We start from the raw sequence: 27785 nt of genomic DNA, 5'->3' as shown, positions 1-27785 counted from the left end.
TAAATGTATTTGTAATTTTACTTTAACTTTAGAAACTGAAGTGCATTTATTGCCAGAAAATTACTTTTGATATGTCAGTGTAGTTGATACCAGGTACTTTTACTTAAATATTATTTATATGAATGACTTTAAGTAATGTTTAGCTTTACTTGTATGACTTTGGGTACTTTTGAAAACACTGCCAATTCACTGACCTAGCCACACTGCTGTTAGCGGTCTTAACACTTCATACGAAACAAGAAGGGCATGGTCAGCTTCCTCTTTGGAGCAACATTGGGTTGATCTAATGTCACAACAACATACTGCCACCTTTGTGTCTGCACACTACTGTATATTCATTTGCTTATGCATTAGAATTCCGCTCTTTCTTCTTTTTTTGTTTTTTGGGCAGAGGGAGGATTGAGAGAGTTCAGCTCCAGTACATGACAACCTGCAACAAGAGCACTTGTCAGGTATTATTCAAGTATCAAAGACTGTCAAGCACAAGTCCTCATATCAGCAGGTAGTTCTGCTGACAATATGAAATGGTTAAAACGGTTTCATCATGTCATTAGTTTATTCTCTGTGTGTTGGTAGATACACCTCCATCGTAAGTCCTATAATAATACCCTTTATAGTCAAAAATCATGGAAAAAATGATCAACATTGCAATTTATCACCTTTTCTTATGTATGTATTTTCTTATGTATTATGCTTATCGATACACTTGCACCAAATCCAAATACTTTTGTTAAAACCCGCAGTTGCTTTAAACAGATTCCCCTGACAATTTGACCTTCCAGAGTCATGACCTCATAACTCCTTGATGTGAACTTCTGTGAACTTCATCCCACAGATTGAAAATAGTTTACTTAGCCATATATCCTTCCTCTTGAATATTTAAACTCTAGAACTGCCCTGCTTCATTTTCTTTTCACTCTAAATTGTAATTGTGGATATATATTTCCATTGTTCATGTAAACATATTTCAAGAAAGTAAAAAAACAAAAAAAAAAACAAAACAAAACAAAACAAAAACCTTTAGCTCTCTGGTTGCTGGGTCTCTGCTTCATTTCTGTTCCTTCTTATCAGAAGAAACAGACTGTTTACCACATGTCAGTGGCAACACAAAGTTTTTATTTTATTTTCTATCTTATTTAATAGCTATGTTCTCAGGGGCTGTGACTTAGCATCTTACAAGGACCATTCTTCATCCTCCATCACTCTCAAGATACTGTTGAGTGGCTTCATACTGGGTATAAACTTTTAATCATATCTTAACAATATTTTAAGCTTCACAGAGTCCTCCAGTTTACAGTTGTGGAGCCACAGTGCACGAAGCTACTGTTACCTCCAGCTGCTCAAGTGTAGAACTGTCAATGGTATTGCTTGGGGGGTGTCGGGTATCTTTACCCTGATTGCATTACATTCATAATACAAGAAATCAAACCCCATTTCTGCATGAAATTGTCAAAAAAACAAGTTTGTACAAATTGTGTTGAATTACCTACTTATTATCCCAAATGTTTCCACCAGTGTTCATGCAGCCTTTATTTTGTTGCCTTTGTTTGTTTTAAATCATGGGCAAACACCAGATTTTCATTAGCAATGATGGTTGTTTCAAAATGAAGACTCCCGTGATCCTGCAGTTCTACACAGCACATTCAAAACTCCATCACTTGCTTTCATGGTTTTGATTTGAGAGACCCCTAGTGGCAGAAATACATACTAAGATTGTTGTAAATTTATAGATAACAGTGAAACTATATATTCACAACGATTCATCCCCCTTAAACGTCCTACTATTAAGAATAGTTGATTTTTGAGTCTCACTCCTAACTCGTCAAATAACAAGGCTGTTTTACAGCAATGTAAAATGCTAAAAATGTTCAAAACATAGCATACACTTTAATGTATATGACCAACATTTTATTAAATTTTTCTTGCTAACGATCAAATCTATCATTTAATCTGATGTTTATCAAGCAGAAATGTTAAACAATCAGTGGGTGAAGCTTCTCAATAATGTGAGGATGTACTACTTTTCCATTTCATTGTTTAACTTAAATATCTGAGGTTTTGGAATACGGATCGTCCCATATGGTTTTTCAAGTCTGATGGCAATATTGCATATTAGTAATCAAGGAGTTTGATAACTGATATTTGAAACCAATACACTTTTGCAGTGCAAATGAAAGTGTTGAATAATAAGTGATTTAATGTAACTTACTACAATTTCAAATAGAACTCAAGTACAAGTTGTGTGCAATTTTGAGGTACATTTCCATTGTCTGCTACTCCATACAATATACTACATATATTTGACAACTTTACCCTGCAGATTCAGATGATTTAGTGTTGATACGCTGTTACTATACCAAGAATAGGATAAATACCTTAACAATCAGCAAAGTCAGTGGTGTAATACAAGGACTTGCCATATTAGGCTCTGGAAAGTGGTGGAGACATTATTTGCTATTGTATAATGCTGAACATACTAAGTACTTGCAGAAGAAACAGTATTGTTATGTAAGTACTAAGAGAGCTGATCCTTCCTCTGTCCTAGCATAGAACCTTGTGGAATACCTTGAGTCTTTGTGTATGCATTGTCAGAGTAGTTACATGTATTTGTAATTAATTTACTTGTGTTTTGTGTATTCTAAATGTAAGAGTTCCCACTGACTTCACTACTACTACTACTGTTACTCTATCGTTTCACATTTATCGTTATCTCATACTGTAACTCTAACTTGTAGCCAAAAGTTACACAGGTACCAGTCACAGAACACACACAAACACATCCAAGCTTTTTAAACATTTGTTTTATTCTAATCAAAATTGTAAGCAAATAGCAGAAAATGTTTGGCTGCAATGCATATTTAATCTGAGCAACTGACAGTTTGCCAAATGTATTTGGCCACTATTCCTCAGTCAGTTAAGTCTATGCATATGTTATTGTGGTTGCCACACTTGATGAATTTCTTTCTTATGTTGAGGAGCAAGAAGCATTTTTCTTTCGTTGAAAATGTAACTTCTGAGAGGCCTCTTTAGCCTAGTGAAATGCATCAAGAGAACGTTTGTCAAGCTGCTGCTGCTGCTCCAGCTGCTCTAGCTGCTGCTCCAGCTGCTCCAGCTGCAAGTCCCCATGGTGTTGGCGGACAAGACTGGTCAAGGTAGAGAAAACAGTCATGTTTGTTTATGTATTATCATGTGTATAAGAAATATAGGTATGATGTTAAATCACATTGATTGTTACAGATTTGTATATTTTACTTAAACTTTAAAGTATTGTGTAAAACTAGTGGTTGAATGATTGTAAAAACTAAAAACAAAAAGTCAGTTCCTTACTCGTGGATCATCGTGCCAGCTAAATAAAACAGACAAGAGAGGAAAAAAAAATGCATTCAATCTGAACTCATAGCATACATCACAAAGAAACATTGTTGTACTTAGTGGTCAGCAGAGAAATACATTTGTTTTGAACACATTGTAGAACATTCATCAGTTTTGTGCATTCTTGTTCATGGTCAGTAATACACACTGACTGATGATACATTCATTTGAGATTAGTCAACATATCATCATATGGAAAATTCAGGTGTAACTTATAATATGAAAAACAAATGCTCTCATCACAAACTGACTGTTGCTGCTGCATTTCACAAACAATTCGATTGTGAAACCATTTTTATTAGTATATGAGTGTTTTTCCAGTATGCCATGTAAAAATGATCCCACCGTACCAGAGATGGCTCCACTGATAAGCAATCCAAGAAAACCCTCTCCAGGTTCAGCCATGAGAACCACCATGGACAACACAAGAAAGACAACAGTACACTTCATCCTAAAGGAAAAAAAATAATAAATAAATAATAGTTGCTGCTTTTTATGTGTCAGAATCTGTATTTGTGTCTTAAATGTGAATGAAATTTGAATTCTCTTCCTACCTTTCACGGTTAGAGACAAAAGGCTGTTTTCAAACAGAGCAGTGAGACGTTTACAGTTAATGTAAAAGTCTGTGTCTACTGTTAGACTGATACACATCACCCATCTATATATGCAGGGATTAAATGTGATGTCTCATCTGCCCTAACACTAACCACCAGTCTTCTCCCTTCTCTTACCAGTTCCTCCAGTTCAAGTTTTCAGTCAAGTCATAGTGACTTAGTGATTTGACTTGAATTTTAGTTGTAGTTGTGCAACAGTTGTGTACCACAGTACTAGTGGCATTAGCATATGATTTTTTTTCTATATACAGTGATGATGTGATGCTTGTTATCTCACAAGCACATTGTGCTTCTGTATATTCTGATGACAGAGAATCTTGATTACAAGAACACAGAGCAGTTTTACAAGAAATGTCTTACAGACCTTTCATACAGAACTCAAGAGCTGCCAGCAAGCTGCCATCAAGCTTTTTAAAAATGTGATAATAAAAATAACAATAATAATAATGATAATAATAATGCATTTTATTTAAAGGCGCCCACTCAAGGGTATGAAACAAAACAACAGTGTACAGTACATCAAAAAAACAAAAAAAAAAACAATCAGGAAACATTTTAGTGCAGTTTATGAAAGATAAATAGATAAATATGAGGATGCAAATTACATATTGCAGTAATAGAATAGGCGAGAGTGTGAGTAAGCCACTCAGAATAAGTGTATTTTCAGGTGGGATTTAAAGGTGGAGACAGTGTCAGAAGTGTGAATGTCTGATGGGCGAGTTCCAGTGTCTGGTGGCAGATCGGCTGAAAGCTCTTGACCACATAGTGGTTAGGTTCGCAGAGGTTATGGATCAGTTCGGCAAGATATGATGGTGCCAGGTTGTGAAGGATCGTGAAAGTGAGAAGCAGAATCTTAAAATCAATGCAGGATTTAATAGGGAGCCAATGGAAATGCTGCAGGGCTGGAGTGATGTGTTCAGTAGAGGGAGCTGTGGTGATGATACAAGCAGCTGCATTCTGGACCAGTTGGAGTTTATGGAGTGAGTGTTCCGAGGAAGACCATGGAGGAGAGAGTTATAGTAGTCCAGATGGGATGTAATCAGGATGTTTGTGAGAATAGCAGTGCAGGTTGGTGTAAGTGAGGGACGGAGACGGTTGATGTTGCATTGATGGAGCGTAGTATGCAGACCGGGTAACATAACTGATATGTGCCTTGAAAGTTAAGGTGCCATCAAGGATGACACCCAGGATCTTTACGTGAGGTGATTGTAATGAGGAATTGTAATGAGGAGGACCTCAGTTTTGTCGTTGTTCAGTTTAAGGAAGTTGAGTGAGAACCATGATTTAATTTCCAGTAGGCAGTTGGATAGAGCTGTGGGTGGCAGAGTGGACGTAGGCTTGGTGGAAATATAGAGCTGGGTATCATCAGCATAGCAGTGGAATTGAATCTGAAATTTCCTGAGAATGTGTCCAAGGGGCAGAAGGTAAATAGTGAACAGGAGGGGGCCAAGAACAAAGCGTTGGGGAACATCGCTGGAGACTGGAAAGGAGGAAGATCTTAGGTTCCTGAACAAATTGTGTGCGACCAGTGAGATAGGATTTCGGCCAAGCCAGAGGGATGTCAGTGATTCCAATGGAGACCAGCCTGTCCAGGAGGATGTCATGAGTGTTGAAGGCTGCGCTGAGGTCAAAGAGAACCAGGATGGAGAGAGTCAGATGCCATTAAGAGGTCACTTGTGATTTTCACCAGGGCTGTTTCAGTACTGTGAAGGGGATGAAAGCCGGACTGAAATTGTTCAAAGAGGTTGTAGTGAGACAGATGGATGTTGAGATACAACGGTTCTTTCAGGTATTTTGGTGAGAAGTGACAAGTTTGAGATGGGACAAAGTTGTTCAAATCATTTGGGTCTGCACCAGGTTTCTTGATATTTGGAGTAATTGCAGCAGTCTTTAGGGATGATGGAACAACACCAGTAGTCAGTGAGGAATGAATTATGTCAGTTATGAGAGAGGACAAGGCAGGCAGGCAGGTTTTTTACCAGGCAGGTAGGTAGGGGGGTCTAACTGGCATGTGGATGATTTGGATTAAAGGATGAGTTCCATTATTTCAGAGACAGTTGGCAGTTTGTAGCTGGCAAGTGGAGAGTGGATGGACAGTATGGACAGAGAGTGCAGAGTGGATGTAGTGTTGTCTGAAGCAGCCAATGTCTGGTGGATGTTTTCAATTTTGGAATTAAAGCTGGTCACAAAGTTATCGCACTGTGTAACTCATAAGGCTAATTATTAGAATTAGAATTAATAATTTATATTGCGATGCACTATAATGGAGGACTCTTTCCATATTTGATTGTATGATAATACAAACATATCATGTTTGTTTAGTTTAGACGATCATATTTAACATAAATGACTAATGGCACTAGATCAAACAGCAAAGGCCACATCATCCAGTAACCATACTGACAACGCGATGAATGTTTTGTCTTGGGTTGGACAACACCTGCAACTTCCCATAAATGATTTAATTTTAAAACAAAAAAGTATATATAGATGGGTGATGTGTATCAGTCTAACAGTAGACACAGACCTTTATGTTAACTGTAAACGTGTCACTGCTGTGTTTGAAAACAGCCTTTTGTCTCTTACCGTGAAAGGTAAGAAGGGGATTCAAAAGACAAGACAGTCTTTTCAGCAACAGCACATCAGAGCATTTGTTATTAATGTTAACATTTACCCTACTTTTACAGGTTTAGGTGACCATTGTGAAAAAGGGCAGCATCTGATATCAAATAAATGTATCATAAATCAGTGTGTATTACTGACCACGTACGGGTATCCACCAAAGTGATTAACATCTTTAAGGTTCTACAGTGTGTTGATAACAAATGTATTACTCTGCTGACTGCTATGTACAACATTTTTTTTTCCCTGATGTACGATAAAGCGTTCAGACTTAATGCAGTTGTTTTTCCTCTCCTGTCTGTTTTATTCAGCTCGTATGACGATCCGCCTGTAAGGACCTGTTCTTAAAATTTGTTGTTATTTTTATTTATTTTTTTTTTTTTTTACAATTATTCAACAACTAGTTTAACAAAAGATTTCAAAGTTAAAGTAACATGTATGTAATTGTGACACTCAATTTATCTGTATTTCTTAGATATTGTGATGCATATACACCCTCCCAATTTACTCTACCTCCACCAGTTTTCTTTGCTGCCGCCATGGGGACTTGAAGTGAGAGCGGCAGCAACTTGAAAAACTTGTTCAATTCCTTGGACTTGGCTGAAGCTATGTTTGGGATGAAATAAGATGCTTCTATGTCTTCAACATAAGAAAGAAGAGTAGCTACTAAGTGTGACAACCACTTCTTGACAATACAAATGTCTTGGCTTAATACACCTCAGAATTTTGATCAAATTTGGATGGTCATTTGTTCAGAATAAACTTTTTCTGTTGTTTTATTTTTGACACAGAGGACAATCAAACAAGAGAAACACAAGCTGTCACAATAACAGCCAAAACCAACAATGTACCCTTTCTGTGATTTTTAAATCATTTTCCATTATTAAAACAATTGGTACTGTGAATACAGACATCCCAAATTTTGAGTTTCTTTAGCTAGAACCACTTTCTCTCGAAAGAGACACCCGCAAAAACAAAACAACATGTGATATTGTATAATATCTGGTTTATTTCTGTAAAAATAATTATATAATCTTGAGGAGTCATTATTTTAAATATCCCAAGTCATAATCCAGTATAAGATTACTGTACACAATGCAAAAGACACTAACATGGGCTAGCATCAGGATATTATGACATGGGTAGTGGTAGTCATTTGAAAATGAATTACCGTAGATGAATATTAGTTAAATGCTTTAACAATTATGACTTAATTTGATTCAAACAACTGAACGGAAGAGTCATTATTTCAACACATAAATGGTACTCTTAGAAAAGCAGTTTGCTTCACTGAGGACCCTTCACATCCCCTTCACCACTCAGGCAGCTGTTTCAGAGAAACTCTGGCCAAAAGGAGAATTTACAAAAACTATTGTATTCCCACTGGAATATGCATTTTAAAGAGGGCAAAATAAACACTACTCTTTTATTGTAGTTTATTGTACTTTTATTGATTTAGGGAACTGTTGTGTGACTTTATATGAGTCTCATTGGTGTGAATGTTTTGTTGTTGTTGTTGTTGTTGTTGTTTGGTAGGTAATTTTCTATCACTATGTGATAGACATGAAGTTTCTTGAATCTTGGCATAGTTCCAGCTAAGACTATCAAGAAGCAAGGAACATAACATCTTAATAAAATAAAGTTAGTTAATGGGAAATAATGGAAAATTTAAACCGTTTTCATCCATATTTTAACCCCTATGAAGAGTACACATGACCTACTTTTGACAACTCACAAGTGACTGTTCAATATCAATGTTGATCAGTTGTGAGCTGTGTTTGATACAGATGACACAGCGTCCTCCTGCCAAAATCAGACACATAGGTAGATTATTTCTATCTCTCCAGCAGAATCTCTAATGTAAGAGCTGATTCCTGTTCCTCTGTAATTTTGTTGCAGTGTTTTCCATGGATCCATTCTCGGCCCCATATTATCTTCAGTATTCATGCCTTTTCTGGTTGTTTTGTTTAACCAAAAGGAAATCCACAAAGAAATGGGGGAAAACTCAAACTAAGGCTACCAAGGTCAAACATATTTTAGGTTAGCAGCTAGCAGTCACAGGAGTTTAAAGGCCGTGTGTGCAGCTAATACAGCTTCCCTTTTTATTTATAATCAGGGATAAGAGTGGAAGTGCCAGTTGTTGTAGTTGTGCAACAGTTGTGTACTACAGTTGTAGTGGTATTAGCAGACAGGGTGTTTTTTTTCTGTATGCAGTAATGATGTGAAGAATGTTATCTGAAAAACACCAGATAAAAGTTCAATATTGTACTTTTGTTAAATTATTAGTAACCAAAGTAATCTTTTTTTTCCTTTCCAAGTCAAATCACTGAGTCACTATGACTTGACTGTAGGAACTGATAAGAGAGTGGAGATGACTCCTGTTTTGGTGGTTGGCACAGATGCAATGAGACGTCACATTTCAGCCCTGCATATATAGATGGGTGATGTGTATCAGTCTAACAGTAGACACAGACTTTTACATTAACTGTAAACATCTCACTGCTCTGTTTGAAAACAGCCTTTTGTCGCTGACTGTGAAAGGTAGGAACTAAATTCAAATTTCATCCTCATTTAAGATTTTGAAGTTACTGTAACACATGAAAAACAACTGCTACCTTTTACATTTGCATTTCTTTTTCTTTTGGTAGGATGAAGTGCATTGTGGTCTTTCTCGTGTTGTCCGTGGTCATTCTCATGGCTGAACCTGCTGATGGTTCCAATGGAGGGCCAAAGAAATTCATCGTGCCTGGTACACTGGAATCATTTGGCCTTTTATTGGCAATTTTTTTGAAAAATACATGATGCATGTAAATGATAAATGTGCTTCACAGTCATACGCAGCAGCAGCAGCTGCAACAACAGTCAGTTTACTCTAATAGAAGAAAAGTAAGTTATTTCAGCAACAGACCATCAGAGCATTTGTGATTCATATTACATTTTACCTTACAATGACACGTTTTAGGTGATCATTGTGAAAAAGGGCATTATCTGATCTCAAATGAATGTATCATAAATTAGTCTGTATTACTGACCACATACAGGTATCTACCAAAGTGGACCAAGGTTCTATTACTCTGCTTAAGAGTTCAGATTTAACGCTGTTGTTTTCCTCCCTTGTCTGTTTTGTTTAGGTTGCGAGAAGTATTACGAGTAAGGACCTGTTTCTTCTATTTGTTTTTTTTTATTTTTCACAATTATTCAATGAATAGTATACAAGGGATTTGTATATGGGTATATGTGCTTTGACACTCAGTGTGATATAACATCATATTTCATATTTCTGTATTTCTTATATATGATAATACAAATACAAACACTATCACTACACTATTTCTCTACCTCCACCAGGAATCGTCAGCGTCGCTACAAAGAGGAGTTGAAGCAGAAGCAGGCGGGGCAGCAATGGCTTGTAAAACGTGGTTGCTTCTTTCTACTTGGCTGAAACTACGTTTTGGATGAAATAAGACGCTTCTTGCGCTTCAAAATGAGAAAGAAAAGTATCTATTAAGTGTGACAACCACTTCTTGACGATACAAATGTCTTGGTTTAATGCACTGCAGAATTTTGATCAAATTTGGTGGATGGTCAGTTGTTCAGAATAAATAAGCATCGCAGCAAAACTTTTTCTGTTGTTTTATTTTTGACAGAAATGAAAATTAGGGCAATCAAATAAGAGAAACATAAGCTGTCACAATAACAGCCAAAGAAAGATAACCTCATAAATATTGCTGCATTTTTATCTTAGAAACCAACAATGTAGCCTGATATGACTCTGCAGACATTTATATATGGTTTTACATCAAACAAACAAGTGGTACTATACATACAGACATCCCACATTTAGTGTTTCTTTAGCAAAGTAGAACCACTGAAATCACATCTGAAATCATGTTTCAAACATAATTATATAATATCTAGTTTATTTCTGGGAAAAGAATAATATATTCTTGGAGAGTAATTATTTCAAATACTCAGGTCATAATCTGGTATAAGAATACTGTACACAATGCAAAAAAACACAATAACATGGGCTAGCATCAGGATGACATGGGTAGTGGTAATCATTTGAAAAATAATTACTGTAGAGGAATATTAGATAAATACTTTAACAATTACAAAATAAATTCATTTAAACAACTGAACGGAAGAGTCATTATTTCAACACATAAACGTTACTCTTAGAAAAGCAGTTTGCACCACTGAGGACCCTTCACACCCCCTTCACCACTGGTTTCAGCTACTCCGGTCAGGCAGCTGTTTCAGAGAAACTCTGGCCAAAAGGAGAATTTACATAAACTCTTTTATTCCCACTGCAATGTGCATTTAAAGAACTTTTATTAAGGGAAATGTTGTGTGACTTTATGCAAGTCTAATGGGTTTTAATGTTTTTTTCTGGTGTGAAGGGTCCTCAGTGATGCAAACTAAGAGTACCATTTATGTTCAAAATAAATGCAATTGTAAAGTGTAATTGTTAAAGTATTTAATTAATATTTCTCTATAGTAATTAATTTTCAAATGATTACCGCTGCCCATGTTATATTATCCTGATGCTGTTACTGTTTTTTGCCTCGCATACAGTGTTCTTGTACTGGATTATGACCTGTTGTATTTAACATAATGTCTCCCTTGTGCAGAATGCAAAATCTGATCCGATCTGATAGAACGTAGACATGCAGGAGTAATGTGACTATCGAATAATCTAGGTGTTTTAATCTGACTATGAGAAATCCAATCCAGTCCAATTTTAGTCAGACTAAGGTGTATACATGTATCTTAAAAATCTGATCATAGTCAGACTAGCCCAGTAATTCGGTTTTCTTGAGTGTCATGTACACGCACTGAGTGGTTTTACCTAGCTAAATAAATTCAGTATTTGGATTGCTTTATTTATAGTACCAATTGGTTTTGTTTTTTGTTTTTTTTTTGTAAAACCATATATAAATGTCTGCAAAGTCATAGCAGGGTAGATCGTTTTTCTAAGTTAAAAATACAGGAATATTTATCTGGTTATCTTTCTTTGGCTGTTATTGTGACAGCTTATGTTTCTCTTGTTTCACTGTCCTATTCTTAATTTCTCTCCTGAATAAAACAACAGAAGAAAGTTTTGTTGCAATGCTTATTTATTCTGAACAAATGACCATCCACCAAATTTGATCAAAATTCTGCAATGCATTAAACCAAGACATTTGTATCATCAAGAAGTGGTTGTCACGCAAGAAGCATCTTATTTCATCCAAAACGTAGTTTCAGCCAAGTCTAAGGAAGCAAGCACGTTTTACAAGCCACTGCTCCCCAGCCTGCTGCTGCTCCAGCTCATCTTGGCGCCTAAAGAGTTCCCTGGTGGTGGTAGAGAAAATAGTGCAGTGATAGTGTTTTATTTGTGTTACCATATATAGGAAATGCAGACATGACGTTTTATCAAATTGAGTTTCACAGTACATATATATCACTTTAACTTTGAAATCTCTTGCAAACTATTAATTGAATAATTGTGAAAAATAAAAAAAAACAAATAGAAGAAACAGGTCCTTACTCGTAATACTTCTCGCAACCTAAATAAAACAGAAGAGAGGAAAACAACAGCGTTAAATCTGAACTCTTAAGCAGAGTAATAGAACCTTTGTTCACTTTGGTAGATACCTGTATGTGGTCAGTAATACAGACTAATTTATGATACATTCATTTGAGATCAGATAATGCCCTTTTTCACAATGGTCACCTAAAATGTGTCATTGTAAGGTAAATTGTAATGAATAAATCACATAAATCGCTCTGTTGTGCTGTTGCTGAAATAACTTTCTTTTCGTCTGTTAGAGTAAACTGACTGTTGTTGCAGCTGCTGCTGCTGCGTATGAGTGTGAACCACATTATCAGTTACACAAGCCATGTATTTTTCAAATAAGTGCCAGTAAAAGGCCAAATGATTCCAGTGTACCAGGCATGATGAATTTCTCTGAACCATCAGCAGGTTCTGCCATGAGAATGACCACGGACAACATGAGAAAGACCACAATGCACTTCATCCTACAAAAAGAAAAAGAAATGCAAATGTTAGATGTGGCAGTTGTTTTTCATGTGTAACTTAAAAATCTTAAATGAGGATGAGATCTGAATGTAGTTCTTACCTTTCAGGGTCAGAGACAAAAGGCTGTTTTCAAACAGAGCAGTGAGACGTTTACAGTTAATGTAAAAGTCTGTGTCTACTGTTAGACTGATACACATCACCCATCTATATATGCAGGGCTGAAATGTGATGTCTCATTGCATCTGAGGCAACCACCAAAACAGGAGTCATCTCCACTCTCTTATCAGTTCCTCCAGTTCAAGTTGTCAGTCAAGACATGGTGACTTGGCTTGAAAATAAAGGAGTTGCTTCTTTTTTCTGTTTTGTAACATGGTCGTGTTGCAGGGACAGTGGTTCCAGCTCCAGTATGTAACAACATGCATTAAGAGTCATTAGTAATTACAAAAAAAACAACAATTTCATCAAAAATGGTGACGCTCTTGAACCAACACTTGAATGTGATCAGTATAATAACAATAATATTTCCCCATGACTTCCAGTTGAAATAACCATTGTTGCATCAGCAGCAGACACTTAATGTAAACTGTTTAAGACAAAGATAAAACTACCAATAATGAATGTTACATGTTTTCTGGTTTTAAAATTAAATCATTTATGGGAAGTTGCAGGTGTTTTCCAACCCAAGTCAAAACATTTCATCTTGTTATCAGTGTGGTTACTGGATGATTTGGCCTTTGCTGTGTGATTTAGTGCCATTAGTCATTTATGTTAATTATGAAGCTTGTCCAAACTAAACAAACATCATATGTCTGATGAAATTGAGCCAACAATGAGTGTAGGTCATTTCAATTGTATATTCCTTTTATGAAATATTCTCTTAGCAACCAGGACACCTTCACACAGCATTTTCTACAACTTTAGTGTTTTTCTCTAGGCTAATGTTTGATCAGTGTATTGATACTACCTCATTAAAATGTTTGATTGCAGCTTGCTGGCAGCTGTTGAGTTCTGTATAAAAGGTCAGTAGAACATTTTTTGTAAAACTGCTCCATGTTATTGTTACAAAGATTCTGTCATTTGTTATCAGAATATACAAAAGTACAATCTTGAACTTCTGGTGTGAGATCAATCATCACATCATCACTATATATATATATATATATATATATATATATATATATATATATATATATATATATATATATATATATATATATATATATATATATATGTATATATATATATATATATCTCATATGCTAATACAACTAGAACTGTAGTAATAACAATAAAAGTACATGTGCAAAGCTACATTAAAAGAGTAGTTTCTAATTTGCCTTCTTTAAAATGCACATTGCAGTGGGAATGAAATAGTTTTTTGTAAGTTCTCCTTTTGAGAGTTTTGAGAGTTTCTCTGAAACAGCTGCCTGAAGGGAGGAGCTGAAACCAGTGGTGAAGGGGGTGTGAAGAGTCCTCAGTGAAGCAAACTGCTTTGCTAAAGTATTGCAGCTTATTTTTTTTATTTCTGTCAAAAATATGACATCAGACAAACTTCTGTTGCAATGCGTATTTATTCTAACAACTGACCGTCTACAGAATTTGATCAGTATTCTGCATTGTATTAATCCAAGACATTTGTGTTGTCAAGAAGTCATTCCCAAACTTCATAGACACTTTTCTTTCTTGTGTTGAAGCGCAAGAAGCATCGTTTATCCGTAACGAAAGATGATCCTACGTTTGTCAAGATGCTCCAGCTGCTCCTGTTGCTGCTCTTGCTCCTGCTTCAAGTCCCCATGGCGGCGGCGGATAAGACTGGTGGAGGTAGAGAAAATTGTAGTTTGGTATGCTTTACCATATAAGAAATACAGATATGATATCACACTGAGTCACAGTTACATATATATTACATTAACTTTGAAATCTTTTGTAATCTAGTCATTGAATAATTGTGAGAAAAAAAAGTGTCCTTACTCGTGGATCGCCTTTCCAGCTAAACAAAACAGACAAGAGAGGAAAACAACTGCATTAAATCTGAACGCACAATATCATACAACAAACAAAACGTTGTTGTACTGCAGTATAAAATAACCATAGTAAGTAGATAGTGACTAATGATAACTGATAAAAACTGTCACAATTAAGTAAGTTGTTAGGGGTAATCAAGTGTGAAGGAGATGCTGAAATATACTACTCAGCACCAGCTGACTGAAGTGTGCATCTGTGCGCCTGAAGGCCAGAGTTTCTAAGAGCCAGTGATATAGATAGAGGAAAAGCACCTGTTTAAAAACAACAAAGCCAGAAGTTTTTCCATAGAAAAGTAGCCGTGTCATCAGAAATAAAAGAAAATATGGATCGGATGAGGCCATGAAGGCTGGCAAGACACTCCCGGTTTTTTGTGTTTAAAAAAGGATGGTCAATGCTTTGAACCTCAGGTCAGGCAAATCAAGTTCTACTGCACTCAGCCTTCAGGACTCCTGGTAATTTTTTGGGATCTTTGAAATCTTTTGGACCAACCATGTAAAGTGAGGTAGTAGTCAGCAGAGGGTTAGGGTTAAAAACAGGGTCAAATACATTTGTTATGAAGACATTGTAGAACATTAAAGACATTCATCAGTTTTGTGTATTCTTGTTCATGGTCAGTAATACACATTGATTTATGATACATTAATTTGAGATCAGATAATGCCCCACAACGTGTCATTGTATCGAAAATTCAGGTGTAACTTATCATTTGAAAAACAAATGCTCTCTTGTCCTGTTTAAGAGCAAACTGACTGTTGCTGCTGCATTTGACAAACAATTTGATAGTGAAAACATTATTTCTTAGTTATGGAAGCGTTTTTCCAGCCATTTTGTGTCCCAGTTAAAGACAAAATGATTCCACTGTACCACTGATAAGCAAGCCAATAAAACCCTCTCCAGGTTCAGCCATGAGAACCACCATGGACAACACAAGAAAGACCGCAGTGCACTTCATCCTAAAAAAACAAACAAAAAAAAAGATAGAAAATGTAATAGTCAAATGTGACACTTGTTGATATTTTGTGTTGAAGTAATTAAAAAATCTTAAATTAAGGTTGAAAATTGAATTTAGTTCTTACCTTTCACGGTCAGAGACAAAAGGCTGTTTTCAAACAGAGCAGTGAGACATTTACAGTTAATGTAAAAGTCTGTGTCTACTGTTAGACTGATACACATCACCCATCTATATATGCAGGGATGAAATGTGACGTCTCATTGCATCTGCGCCCTAACCCTAACCACCAAAACAGGAGTCATCTCCATTCTCTTATCAGTTCCTCCAATTCAAGTTTTCAGTCAAACCATAATGACTCAGTGATCTGACTTGAAAATAAAAAGATAATTAATTGAGAAAGAGGTCAGCTGACAGCTGATTAAACTCTTGGTTTAAATACCACTAATGGATATTACATGTTTTTTTCGTTTTTTTTTTTTTTTTTTAATTAAATCATTTATGGGAGGTTGCAGGTGTTTTCCATCTCAAGTCAAAACATTTCATCTTCTTATCAGTGTGGTTACTGGATGATTTGGCCTTTGCTGTGTGATTTAGTGCCATTAGTCATTTATTTTAATTGTTAACATTGTCCAAACTAAACAAACATTATATGAAACTGTTTTCTAACTAATTTCATATTCCTTCTATAGATGGATTTATCTTCACTGTGTTCTTGTAACCAAGATTCCCTAATATTTCAGAATATACAGATGTATAATATCGAACTCCTCCTTGAAAGTCTGGGCCTAACAGAGATAAAACACTTAACGGCATAATATGAAATCCAGTCGAGCTAAAGTTGAGCATTTATTATCTAAAATCCTGACTTAAATTAAATACAACTAACTGATTTACACAGAACTTTATTGAAATGAACTCTATTAATATTAAAACAGTGAAATACCTGAGCAGTCTGTGGACAGTCATCCAGAATACTCTCAGTCAGGGTCTTGAAGATTGCATCATGGGTGGTCCCAGTGCTCACATGAAGAAGCTGAATTAGTGCCCTATCTGTATTAGGGTATCTATCTTCGAAGTCATGTGCAGTGGCAGCTTTGATGCCTTTCACTACCTTTGAATCAGAGCCACTGTGCTTCATGGAGGCCAGGATTCTTTGTTTCAATGGCATGATCATGGAAATAGTTGGCATCTGCTCAGTGCGCATGAGGGTCGTCGCGGTTTTAAGGGATTTAAGAACCTGCACCCAGTTTCACATCATCATCAGACAGAGTGACGATGTCTTTGGTGTTCTTCTTAACACTCAAGGTGGCTCAAGCTCCACCTGGTAGGGACGTCCTGGACTCGTTTGTGTGAGGGCAGCTGTAGCATCTCCTGTTTCTCCTTCAGTGCAGCTGCAGCTGTTGTGCTGGGGTGGAAAAACGTGACCACTTTCCTCACTCTACCAAGGAGTCGGGACATCTGTTGAACGCCCATCCCTCTCTGCGGAGCCAGATTGACAGTGTGAGCAAAGCATCAAACATGCGGTGAAAATCCAGCCGCTCCGACAGCATTGGCAATATTCCCGGCGTTGTCTGCTGTCACGGCAACAGGGACGTCCGATCTGCTGATCTTCCACTCTGCCACGGTCTCTTTAAGTATCCCCGATGAATTGTTGCATGTATGGTTCTAGAACACCGCACGTGTTTGGAGGACGGGGTTTGCAATTTGCCAGTTGTTATTAACATAGTGTGCCGTTATGGTTGAGTAGCTGTCTGTGGCGTCCATCCATCTGTGGTGATGGCTATGGAGTCAGCACCGCTCGATTCTTCTTTCTACTTTGGAATTGGTTTAACTAAAAAGGGTTGGGAGCACATTTTGTGAGAAATGCGCCCGGCTTGGCAGTTCATAACGGAGCTCAAGCGCACTAAGTAAAAACTTGAACCTTGTGATGTTCAACTTTGCTTTTCAGAGGACAGGAACTGTTTTTGGGACTTTCACAATGAATGAAAAGAAAAAAAGGAATGAAGAAGTTGCTAGAAAAAGCTGTTTAATAAAAAAAAAAATACATTTCTTCATAAAAATATGAATGTGTGATTATTATTAATGTTATATTCCTTTATGGGGCTTAGTAAGCAATCAACCCTGCAAATGAACCCTTAGTTGTTCTGAATTGTTGTTCAGAGAATGTGAGTACACATACAGAAATTCTGCTCCCAACTAAGCCCAGCGTTGCAATATTACAGCATTTCTATAGAAAAGTACATAAACATTTAAAAAAAAAAAATAAAAACCTCTTTCATTTCTGCATCAGAGGCCTCCTACAACAACATCTGAAGGGTCAACTTTTTTTTTTACTTTTTTTTTTTTTTTAGGTTTTTCTATATTTGGGTCTTACAGGGTTAAGTTGGCACATTGGGCAAAGAGCCGGTTGGCAGAAGAGGATCGGAGAATGCGGGAAGGTGTGTAAATATGAATAAATTCAGAGTGAAACGATGCTGATGGACATGGAGAAAGTGTTGAGTGTTGCTAAGGTGGATCTGGTACCAATGAGGAGGACCTCAGTTCTGTCGCTGTTGAGCTTAAGAAAGCTGAGTGCGAGAACCATGATTTGATTTTAAGTAAGCAGTTGGATAGAGCTGTGGGTGGCAGAGTGGAAGCTTCTTAGAACCTACTTACGCAGAGGGTCATCACCAAAATAAGAGGGGATGTGAAACATGTTTGACTTTGGTAGCCTCGGTTTAACTTTTGCCCTATTTATTTGTGGATTTGCTAATACTTAAACAAAAAGCCAGAAAAGGCATGAAAACTCAAAATAATGTTGGACCGACAATGGATTTATGGCAGCTGTTGAGTTCTGTATGAAAGGTCAGTAGAACATTTCTTGTAAAACTTCTCTGTGTTCTTATAACCTAGATTCCCTTTTTTTTCATCAGAATATACAAAAGCACAATATTGAACTTGTATCTGGTGTTTCTCAGATAACATTCTTCACATCATCACTGCACATAGAAAAAAACACCCTGTCTGCTAATACCACTACAACTGTAGTCCACAACTGTTGCACAATTACAACAGCTGGCACTTCCATTCTTATCCCTGATTATAAATCAAAAGGGAAGCTGTATGAGCTGCTCACACAACCTTTAAACTAATTTGAGTTGTTTGGACAGTTTGATCAACTCGTGAAGGAGCTCCTGTGACTGCTAGCTGCTAACACAGCTTCTTAGAAACTGATGACACTGAGGCTCATCACCAAAATAAGAGGGGATTTCTTCTTCTTTCCCATTTCTTTGTGGATTTCCTTTTACTTAAACAAAACAACCAGACAAGGTATGTATTCTGAAAACAATATGGAGCTGAGAATGGATCCATGGAGAACACCGTAAATAAGTTACAGAGGAACAGGAATCAGCTCTTACATTAGAGATTCTGCTGGATAAATAGAAATAATCTGCCTATGATTCTGAATTTGGCAGGAGGACGCTGTGTCATCTGAATCAAACACAGCTCACAACTGATCAACACCGATATTCAGCAGTCACTTAGTGAGTTGTCAAAAGCAGGTCATGTGTACTCTTCATATGGGTTAAATGTGAATGAAAACTACTTAAATTTTACATTATATCCCATTAAAGATCTTTATTTGATCAAGATGTTTTGTTCCTTGCTTCTTGATAGTCTTTGCTGGAATTATTCCAAGATTCAAGAAACTTTATTGTCTATCACATAGTGACAGAAAATAACCTTTGGTTAGGGCTCAAACAACATGAAAGTACATTCACACCAGTGAAACTCACATAAAGTCACACAACAATTTCCTTAAGTGGTGCAAACTGCTTTTCCAAGAGTACCATTCTTGTTTTAAAATAATGACTCTTCCTCTCAGTTGTTTGAATTACATTATTTTGTATTTTTTAAAGTATCACAGCTTATGTTTCTCTTGATTTGATTCTCCTATTCTTTATTTCAAAAATAAAACATCAGACAAACTTCTATTGCAATGCGTATTTATTCTGAACAACTGACCATCCACCAAATTTTATTAGTATTCTGCATTGTATTAAATCAGCACATCTGTATTGTCAAGAAGTCATTCCTGAACTTCATAGACACTTTTCTTTCTTGTGCTGAAGCGCAAGAAAAATCTTTTATCCATAACGAAAGATATTTCCACGTTTGTCAAGATGCTCCAGCTGCTCCTGTTGCTGCTCTTGCTGCTGCTTCAAGTCGCGGCTGATAAGACTGGTGAAGGTAGAGAAAATTGTAGTTTAGAATGCTTTACCATATATAAGAACGACAGATATGTTATATCACAGTGAGTGTCACAGTTACATATATATTACATTAACTTTGAAATATTTTGTCATTGAATAATTTTGAAAAATAAAAAAAAACAAATAGTAGAAACAGGTCCTTACTCGTGGTTCACCTTTGCAGCTAAATAAAACAGACAAGAGAGGAAAACAGCTTCATTAATCTGAACTCATAATATCATACATCACAAAAAACATTTGTTGTACTGCAGTATAAAATAACCAGAGTAAGTAGATAGTGACTAATGATAACTAATAAAAAACTGTCACAATTAAGTAAGATGTGAGGGGTAATCAAGTGTGAAGGAGATGCTGAAATATACTACTCAGCACCAGCTGACTGAAGTGTGCATCTGCTGATTAAAGCTACTATAGTGTGATGATGTGAAGCGTGAAAATGTAACCACAATTATAAGGATTTAATCGTATAACCAAATATGCAACACTTTTACTATGTTCAAAAATGCAGTGCAACAGTACATAGCAGTCAGCAGACCAATACATTTGTTATGAACACATTGTAGAACATTAAAGACATTCATCAGTTTTGTGCATTCTTGTTCACAGTCATCAATACACACTGATTTATGACACATTTATTTGAGATCAGATAATGCCCCACAACGTGTCATCATGTCAAAATTTCAGGTGCAATTTGTAATGTGAGAACCAAATGCTCTCTTGTCCTGTATAAGAGCAAACTCTTGCTGCTGCATTTGACAAACAATTTGATAGTGAATCTGATCGCAAAACCTTTATTTCTTAGTTATGGAAGTGTTTTTCCAGCCATTTTGTGTCCAAGTATGTCCCAGTTAAAGACAGAATGATTCCACTGTACCATTGGCAAACATTCTAGTAACACCCTCTCCAGGTTCGGCCATGAGAACCACCATGGACAACACAAGAAAGACCACAGTACACTTCATTCTAAAAAAATAAAAATAAAAAAAAAAATAGAAAATTTAATTGTCAAATTTGACACTTGTCAATATTTTGTGTTGAAGTAATTAAAAAATCTTAAATGAGGATGAAATTTGTAATTAGTTCTTACCTTTCAAGGTCAGAGCCAAAAGGCTGTTTTCAAACAGAGCAGTGAGACGTTTACAGTTAATGTAAATGTCTGTTTCTACTGTAAGACTGATACACATCACCCATCTATATATGCAGGGATGAAATGTGATGTCTCATTGCACCTGAGGCAACCACCAAAACAGGAGTCATCTCCACTCTCTTATCAGTTCCTCCAGTTCAAGTTTCCAGTCAAGCCATAGTGACTTAGTGATTTGACTTGAAAATAAAAAAGTATTCAAAGGGATAGTTCCTGTTTATTGAAGTGGGGTCATATAAAGTACATATCTATAGTCGGTTTGCTCCTGGCTCTCTACTTCTCCCAGCTCAGGCTGCGCTGATCGGTGATTGCAGTAGGGAACGAACCGACTATAGATATGTACTTTATATGACCCCACTTCAAAAAACAAAAACTATCCCTTTAATTTAGAAAGAACTCAGCTGACAGCTGCTTTAATTGTCAGGATTTGCTTCTTTTCTTCTGTTTTGTATCATGATTGTGTTGGAGTGACCAGGGATCCACAACAGTTGCACAGCTCCAACAGCTGGCACTTCCACTCTTATCCATGATAATAAATAATAAGGGAAGCTGTAGGAGCTGTGCACACGGCCTTTTGAGTTCTCGGAATCCACTTTATTCCTGACTTCGTGAGATCACCCATGGTTCATTGCGGTAGTCGGCTTTGCTCTTCCGGTTAACTGGTTGAACTCTGTGTTTATGCTAGCATAGCTGTCATGCTCGCTCTAAAAAAACGGCTTTTAACACAAAGAAAGTGTCAAAATTGCCATAAATCGGAGGTGGATATACAGTACGGATGTCCCACAGTGCCTCACCTGTCAGTTATCAAGGAGTGGGTAGATGACATGAAGCAATAGCCCGAAATTAGCTACATCGACATAGTTAATTATCGTGTATTTTCTGAAGGTGTTGATGACGGAGAATTACGCAGTTACATAAGCACAGAAGCATACAGCTACCTTCACAGTAACAAAATAGGGAAAGTACTGCTGAAGAAACACAGCGAGTTTACATTTTTGAAGGCAGCAGTAGCGCCCAGCCACAGCGTCAATCAAGCTAAACATACAGCTGGATAATGTTGAAGGAAAGTGGAGTTGTGGAGATGGACGGCTGCTCCTGCAAGGCCGGGTTAGGAAAGTCCCGCAGTCATGCAGCAGCTATTCTGTGGAAGGTATTCATAGACCCAAATATTTATTTCAGTCTCGAAGCTGCGAGCCACGCTAGTCTCCGTTCCCCCTTCCTCGGCATGGCGTGTAGGGCGCAGGGCACGGACATGTTCGTCGACGCTGTTGATGTTCTACACAGGAAGTTCCTGAAAAAAAAACTTCAATTTTCATGAATTGTTGTGGCAAGCAACAAAGGCACATGTTGTACCTGAGCTCATTTTAAAGATAATTTAGCATTTATGACATAATGCTAGTTGTTTAGGGCTAGCTTGGCATGCAGTTGTAAGGTAACTGGAAACAGAAAACCGCCGGCGGAAGTAATTATCTGTCATAGCAGCCCCCGCAGGCTTCCAACGAAACCCGTGGATAGTTTGATCAACTTGTTAAGGAGCTCTTGTGGCTGCTGGCTGCCAACATAATAGTAACAATGATAATAATGAATTGTATTTAAAGGCACCTTTCAAAGCATGTGGATGTGGAAGATATGGAATTTTCAAAGATAAATAAATAAATATGAATGTGAATATATAGTGCAATACTACAGACAATGATGTGTTTGCATAGTTAGTATGAGACAGAGTGTGCTACTCGGAATAAGTGCGTTTTGAGGCAGTGTTTAATGATGGAGACAGTAGCCGAAGTGCGAATGTCTGGTGGGACAGAGTTCCAAAGGCTGGGGGCAGGTCGGCTGAAGGTTCTTCACCCCATGGTAGTTAAGTTGGCACATCGGGCAAAGAGCCGGTTGGCAGAGGGTGATCGGTGAGTGCGGGAAGGTGTGTAAATATGAATAAGTTCATAGTGAAACGATCGTGCCAGGTTTTGAGGGATCTTGAAAGTGAGGAGTAGAATCTTAAAATCAGTGGGAGATTTGATAGGGAGCCCTTAAAGTTGTGAATGTTCAGTTGTAAATAATTAAATTAATCACAAATGCTCTAATGTGCTGTTGCTGAAAATACTCTCTTGTCTTCTATTAGAGTAAACTGACTGTTGCTGCTGCTGCTGCATTTGATTGTGAACAACATTTATCAGTTACATGTTCTTTTCAAATAAGCGCCAGTAAGAGGCCAAATAATTCCAGTATACTGTGGATGGCACCTTTAATAAGCCATCCATCAAAACCATCAGCAGGTTCAGCCATGAGAACGACCATGGACAGCACGAGAAACACTGCAGTTAACTTCATCCTACAAAAAGAAATGTAAATGTCAAATGTAGCTGTTGTTTTGTGTGTGTTAAAGAAACTTAAATATCTTAAACAAGGTTGTATTTGAATTCCCTTCTTACCTTTCACAGTCACAGACAAAAAGCTGTTTTCAAACAGAGCAGTGAGACGTTTACAGTTAATGTAAAAGTCTGTGTCTACTGTTAGACTGATACCCATCACCCATCTATATATGCAGGGCTGAAATGTGACGTCTCATTGCATCTGAGGCAACCACCAAAACAGGAGTCATCTCCATTCTCTTATCAGTTCCTCCAGTTCAAGTTGTCAGTCGAGCCCAAGTGACTCAGTGATTCGACTTCAAAAATAAAAAAGTATTTAATTTAGAAAGCGGTAAGCTGACAGCTGAGAGGGGTCTGGCTTAAAGGACTCCGGCGTATACACAAATCCTGAAACCACGTGTTATGTTTGCAAAGTACCGAATGATAATACCAAATGTGGATGTTTGTAATAAATTAGTTATGCTAACGGTGGCTAACGGTTGACTGACAATCAGGTTATTTGTTGTGTAAAGGAAAATGAGATGAGGATTTAATGTTTTGCTGTCCTTCATTCCGCTCATTTTATGCCTTTATTTATTGAAATACACATAACACATAACGTGCAGGCTCCACTCTCAGGCTGCGGTCATGTCATGTCAAGCCGCTTTGTTGCTGATTTATTTTTAATTACTTTTTAAGTAATCAACACTAACACGAAAAACATGAATTTATATGTTGCATAAGTCCACCAGCATTATTATTGTGTTAGCCTACATCAAGTGTCAAAATAAACTCCATTCATAGCCTGTAGTTTAGCAACATTATATAAAAACATTGAGCTTAATGGAAGGTAACGTTAGTCAATCTTCCTCTTCCAACCTCTCCAATACCACTACAACTGTAGTACACAACTGTTGCACAGTTACAACAGCTGTCACTTCCATTCTTATCCCTGATTATGAATCAAAAGGAAAGCTGTATGAGCTGCACACACAAACTTTACACTGGTTTGATTTGTTCGGACGTTTTGATGAACTTGCTAAGGAGCTCTGTATCAAACACAGCTCACAATTGATCAACACCGGTATTCAGCAGTCACTTTTTTGAGTTGTCAAAGTAGGTCATGTGTACTCTTCATATGGGTTCAAATGCGAATGAAAACTGCTTAAATTTTACATTATTTCCCATTAAAGATCTTTATTTTATCAAGATATCAAGATGCTTCCCATAGCCTTAGCTGGAATTATTCCAATATTCAAGAAACTTTATTGTCTATCACATAGTGACAGAAAATTACCTTTGGTTAGGGCTAAAACAACTTGAAAGAACAATCACAAAAATGAGACTCACGTAAAGTCACACAACAGTTCCCTCAATCGGTAAAAGTACGTGTGGAAAGCTATATTAAAAGAGTAGTGTCTATTTTGCCTTCTTTAAAATGCACATTGCAGTGGGAATTAAAGAGTTTTTGTAAGTTCTCCTTTTTCTTATATTAGTCTTATGACCTGGATTATGACCTGGGGTATTTAACATAATGACTCCCCAAGATTATATTGTTCTTTTCCCAGAAATAAACTAGATATCGTATTGCTGTGTTTGAAGTATGATTTCACATGTTGTTTGATTTTTGCGGGTGTTTCTTTCAAGAGAAACTCAGTGGTTCTACCTACCTTAATAAATTCAAAATATGGGATGTCTTTTATTATAGTATCAGTTGAAAGTATTGTATGAAAAACCATATATGAATGTCTGCAAAATCATAGTAGGGTACATTGTTGGTTATACAGAAATATGTATCTGGTTATCTTTCTTAGGCTGTTATTGTGACAGCTTAGGTTTCTCTTGGTTTGATTCTCCTATTCTTCATTTCTGTCGAAAATAAAACAACAGAAAAAGTTTTGTTGCAATGCTTATTTATTCTGAACAACTGACCATCCACCAAATTGTCTAAAAAATCTGAAATGTATTAAACAAAGACATTTGTATTGCCAAGAAGTGGTTGTCACACTTAGTAGATACTTTTCTTTCTCATTTTGAAGCGCAAGAAGCGTCTTATTTCATCCAAAACATTGTTTCAGCCAAGTCGAAGGAACTGAGCACGTTTCTCAAGCTGCTGCTGCTCCAGCTGCTCATGTTGCTGCTCTTGCTCCTGCTTCAAGTCGCGGCTGATAAGACTGGTGGAGGTAGAGAAAATTGTAGTTTAGAATGCTTTACCATATAAGAACTACAGATATGTCACAGTGAGTGTCACAGTTACATATATATTACATTAATTTTGAAATATTTTGTCATTGAATAATTTTGAAAAATAAAAAAAACAAATAGTAGAAACAGGTCCTTACTCGTGGTTCACCTTTGCAGCTAAATAAAACAGACAAGAGAGGAAAACAGCTTCATTAAATCTGAACTCATAATATCATACATCACAAAAAACATTTGTTGTACTGCAGTATGAAATAACCATAGTAAGCAGAGAGTGACTAATGATAACTGATAAAAACTGTCACAATTAAGTAAGATGTGAGGGGTAATCAAGTGTGAAGGAGATGCTGAAATATACTACTCAGCACCAGCTGACTGAAGTGTGCATCTGCTGATTAAAGCTACTATAGTGTGATGATGTGAAGCGTGAAAATGTAACCACAATTATACAAATGTAATCGTATAACCAAATATGCAACACTTTTACTATGTCCAAAAATGCAGTGCAACAGTACATAGCAGTCAGCAGAGCAATACATTTGTTATGAACACATTGTAGAACATTAAAGACATTCATCAGTTTTGTGCATTCTTGTTCACAGTCATCAATACACACTGATTTATGACACACTTATTTGAGATCAGATAATGCCCCACAACGTGTCATCATGTCAAAATTTCAGGTGCAATTTGTAATGTGAGAACCAAATGCTCTCTTGTCCTGTATAAGAGCAAACACTTGCTGCTACATTTGACAAACAATTTGATAGTGAATCTGATCGCAAAACCTTTATTTCTTAGTTATGGAAGTGTTTTTCCAGTCATTTTGTGTCCAAGTATGTCCCAGTTAAAGACAGAATGATTCCACTGTACCATTGGCAAACATTCTAGTAACACCCTCTCCAGGTTCGGCCATGAGAACCACCATGGACAACACAAGAAAGACCACAGTACACTTCATCCTAAAAAAAAAAAAATAAAAAAAAAAAATAGAAAATTTAATTGTCAAATTTGACACTTGTCAATATTTTGTGTTGAAGTAATTAAAAAATCTTAAATGAGGATGAAATTTGTAATTAGTTCTTACCTTTCACGGTCAGAGACAAAAGGCTGTTTTCAAACAGAGCAGTGAGACGTTTACAGTTAATGTAAATGTCTGTTTCTACTGTAAGACTGATACACATCACCCATCTATATATGCAGGGATGAAATGTGATGTCTCATTGCACCTGAGGCAACCACCAAAACAGGAGTCATCTCCACTCTCTTATCAGTTCCTCCAGTTCAAGTTTCCAGTCAAGCCATAGTGACTTAGTGATTTGACTTGAAAATAAAAAAGTATTCAAAGGGATAGTTCCTGTTTATTGAAGTGGGGTCATATAAAGTACATATCTATAGTCGGTTTGCTCCTGGCTCTCTACTTCTCCCAGCTCAGGCTGCGCTGATCGGTGATTGCAGTAGGGAACGAACCGACTATAGATATGTACTTTATATGACCCCACTTCAAAAAACACAAACTATCCCTTTAATTTAGAACGAACTCAGCTGACAGCTGCTTTAATTGTCAGGATTTGCTTCTTTTCTTCTGTTTTGTATCATGATTGTGTTGGAGTGACCAGGGATCCACAACAGTTGCACAGCTACAACAGCTGGCACTTCCACTCTTATCCATGATAATAAATAATAAGGGAAGCTGTAGGAGCTGTGCACACGGCCTTTTGAGTTCTCGGAATCCATCTTATTCCTGACTTCGTGAGTTCACCCATGGTTCATTGCGGTAGTCGGCTTTGCTCTTCCGGTTAACTGGTTGAACTCTGTGTTTATGCTAGCATAGCTGTCATGCTTGCTCTAAAAAAACGGCTTTTAACACAAAGAAAGTGTCAAAATTGCCATAAATCGGAGGTGGGTACACAGTACGGATGTCCCACAGTGCCTCACCTGTCAGTTATCAAGGAGTGGGTAGATGACATGAAGCAATAGCACGAAATTAGCTACATCGACATAGTTAATTATCGTGTATTTTCTGAAGGTGTTAATGACGGAGAATTACGCAGTTACATAAGCACAGAAGCATACAGCTACCTGCACAGTAACAAAATAGGGAAAGTACTGCTGAAGAAACACAGCGAGTTTACATTTTTGAAGGCAGCAGTAGCGCCCAGCCACAGCGTCAATCAAGCTAAACATACAGCTGGATAATGCTGAAGGACTAATTTTATGCCATA

General features: G+C 37.0%; 2 protein-coding genes and 3 long non-coding RNA genes across 6 annotated transcripts in view; 2 read left to right on the top strand and 3 right to left on the bottom strand.

The window, feature by feature from the left end:
• LOC119012419 (exostosin-1) overlaps positions 1–27785 on the top strand; it is a 264612-nt gene that overhangs the window by 133343 nt on the left and 103484 nt on the right. The gene's annotated exons all lie outside the window — the stretch shown is intronic.
• LOC119012420 (pleurocidin-like peptide WF3) lies at positions 2788–4097 on the bottom strand. Its single transcript, XM_037086242.1, has 4 exons — positions 3927–4097; positions 3723–3823; positions 3328–3346; positions 2788–3143 (listed from the first exon to the last, which is right to left on the bottom strand). Exons 2-4 carry the CDS (start codon positions 3820–3822, stop codon positions 3032–3034), a joined length of 231 nt encoding a protein of 76 aa, XP_036942137.1. The 5' UTR covers position 3823; positions 3927–4097; the 3' UTR covers positions 2788–3031.
• On the top strand, positions 9057–10247 carry LOC119012424. The gene is made up of 4 exons (XR_005072474.1): positions 9057–9149; positions 9257–9357; positions 9740–9758; positions 9957–10247. It is a non-coding gene; the product is annotated as an uncharacterized LOC119012424 (long non-coding RNA).
• Positions 11713–26730, bottom strand: LOC119012423. 2 transcript variants are annotated; one of them, XR_005072473.1, is made up of 4 exons: positions 26648–26730; positions 12544–12632; positions 12142–12160; positions 11713–11945 (listed from the first exon to the last, which is right to left on the bottom strand). It is a non-coding gene; the product is annotated as an uncharacterized LOC119012423 (long non-coding RNA). The 2 variants fall into 2 exon arrangements; XR_005072472.1 differs by lacking the exon at positions 26648–26730 and adding an exon at positions 12734–12879.
• Positions 19580–21063, bottom strand: LOC119012425. Its single transcript, XR_005072475.1, has 4 exons — positions 20954–21063; positions 20741–20829; positions 20008–20026; positions 19580–19831 (listed from the first exon to the last, which is right to left on the bottom strand). It is a non-coding gene; the product is annotated as an uncharacterized LOC119012425 (long non-coding RNA).

This window comes from Acanthopagrus latus, chromosome 22 (assembly GCF_904848185.1).
Source record: "Acanthopagrus latus isolate v.2019 chromosome 22, fAcaLat1.1, whole genome shotgun sequence".
Lineage (NCBI taxonomy): Eukaryota > Metazoa > Chordata > Actinopteri > Spariformes > Sparidae > Acanthopagrus > Acanthopagrus latus.
This window is presented reverse-complemented; position numbering and strand designations above follow the sequence as displayed.

Bases quoted from the DNA above. Each gene is read 5' to 3' on its own strand.
- LOC119012420 (XM_037086242.1), bottom strand. From the start codon at position 3,822: ATGAAGTGTACTGTTGTCTTTCTTGTGTTGTCCATGGTGGTTCTCATG.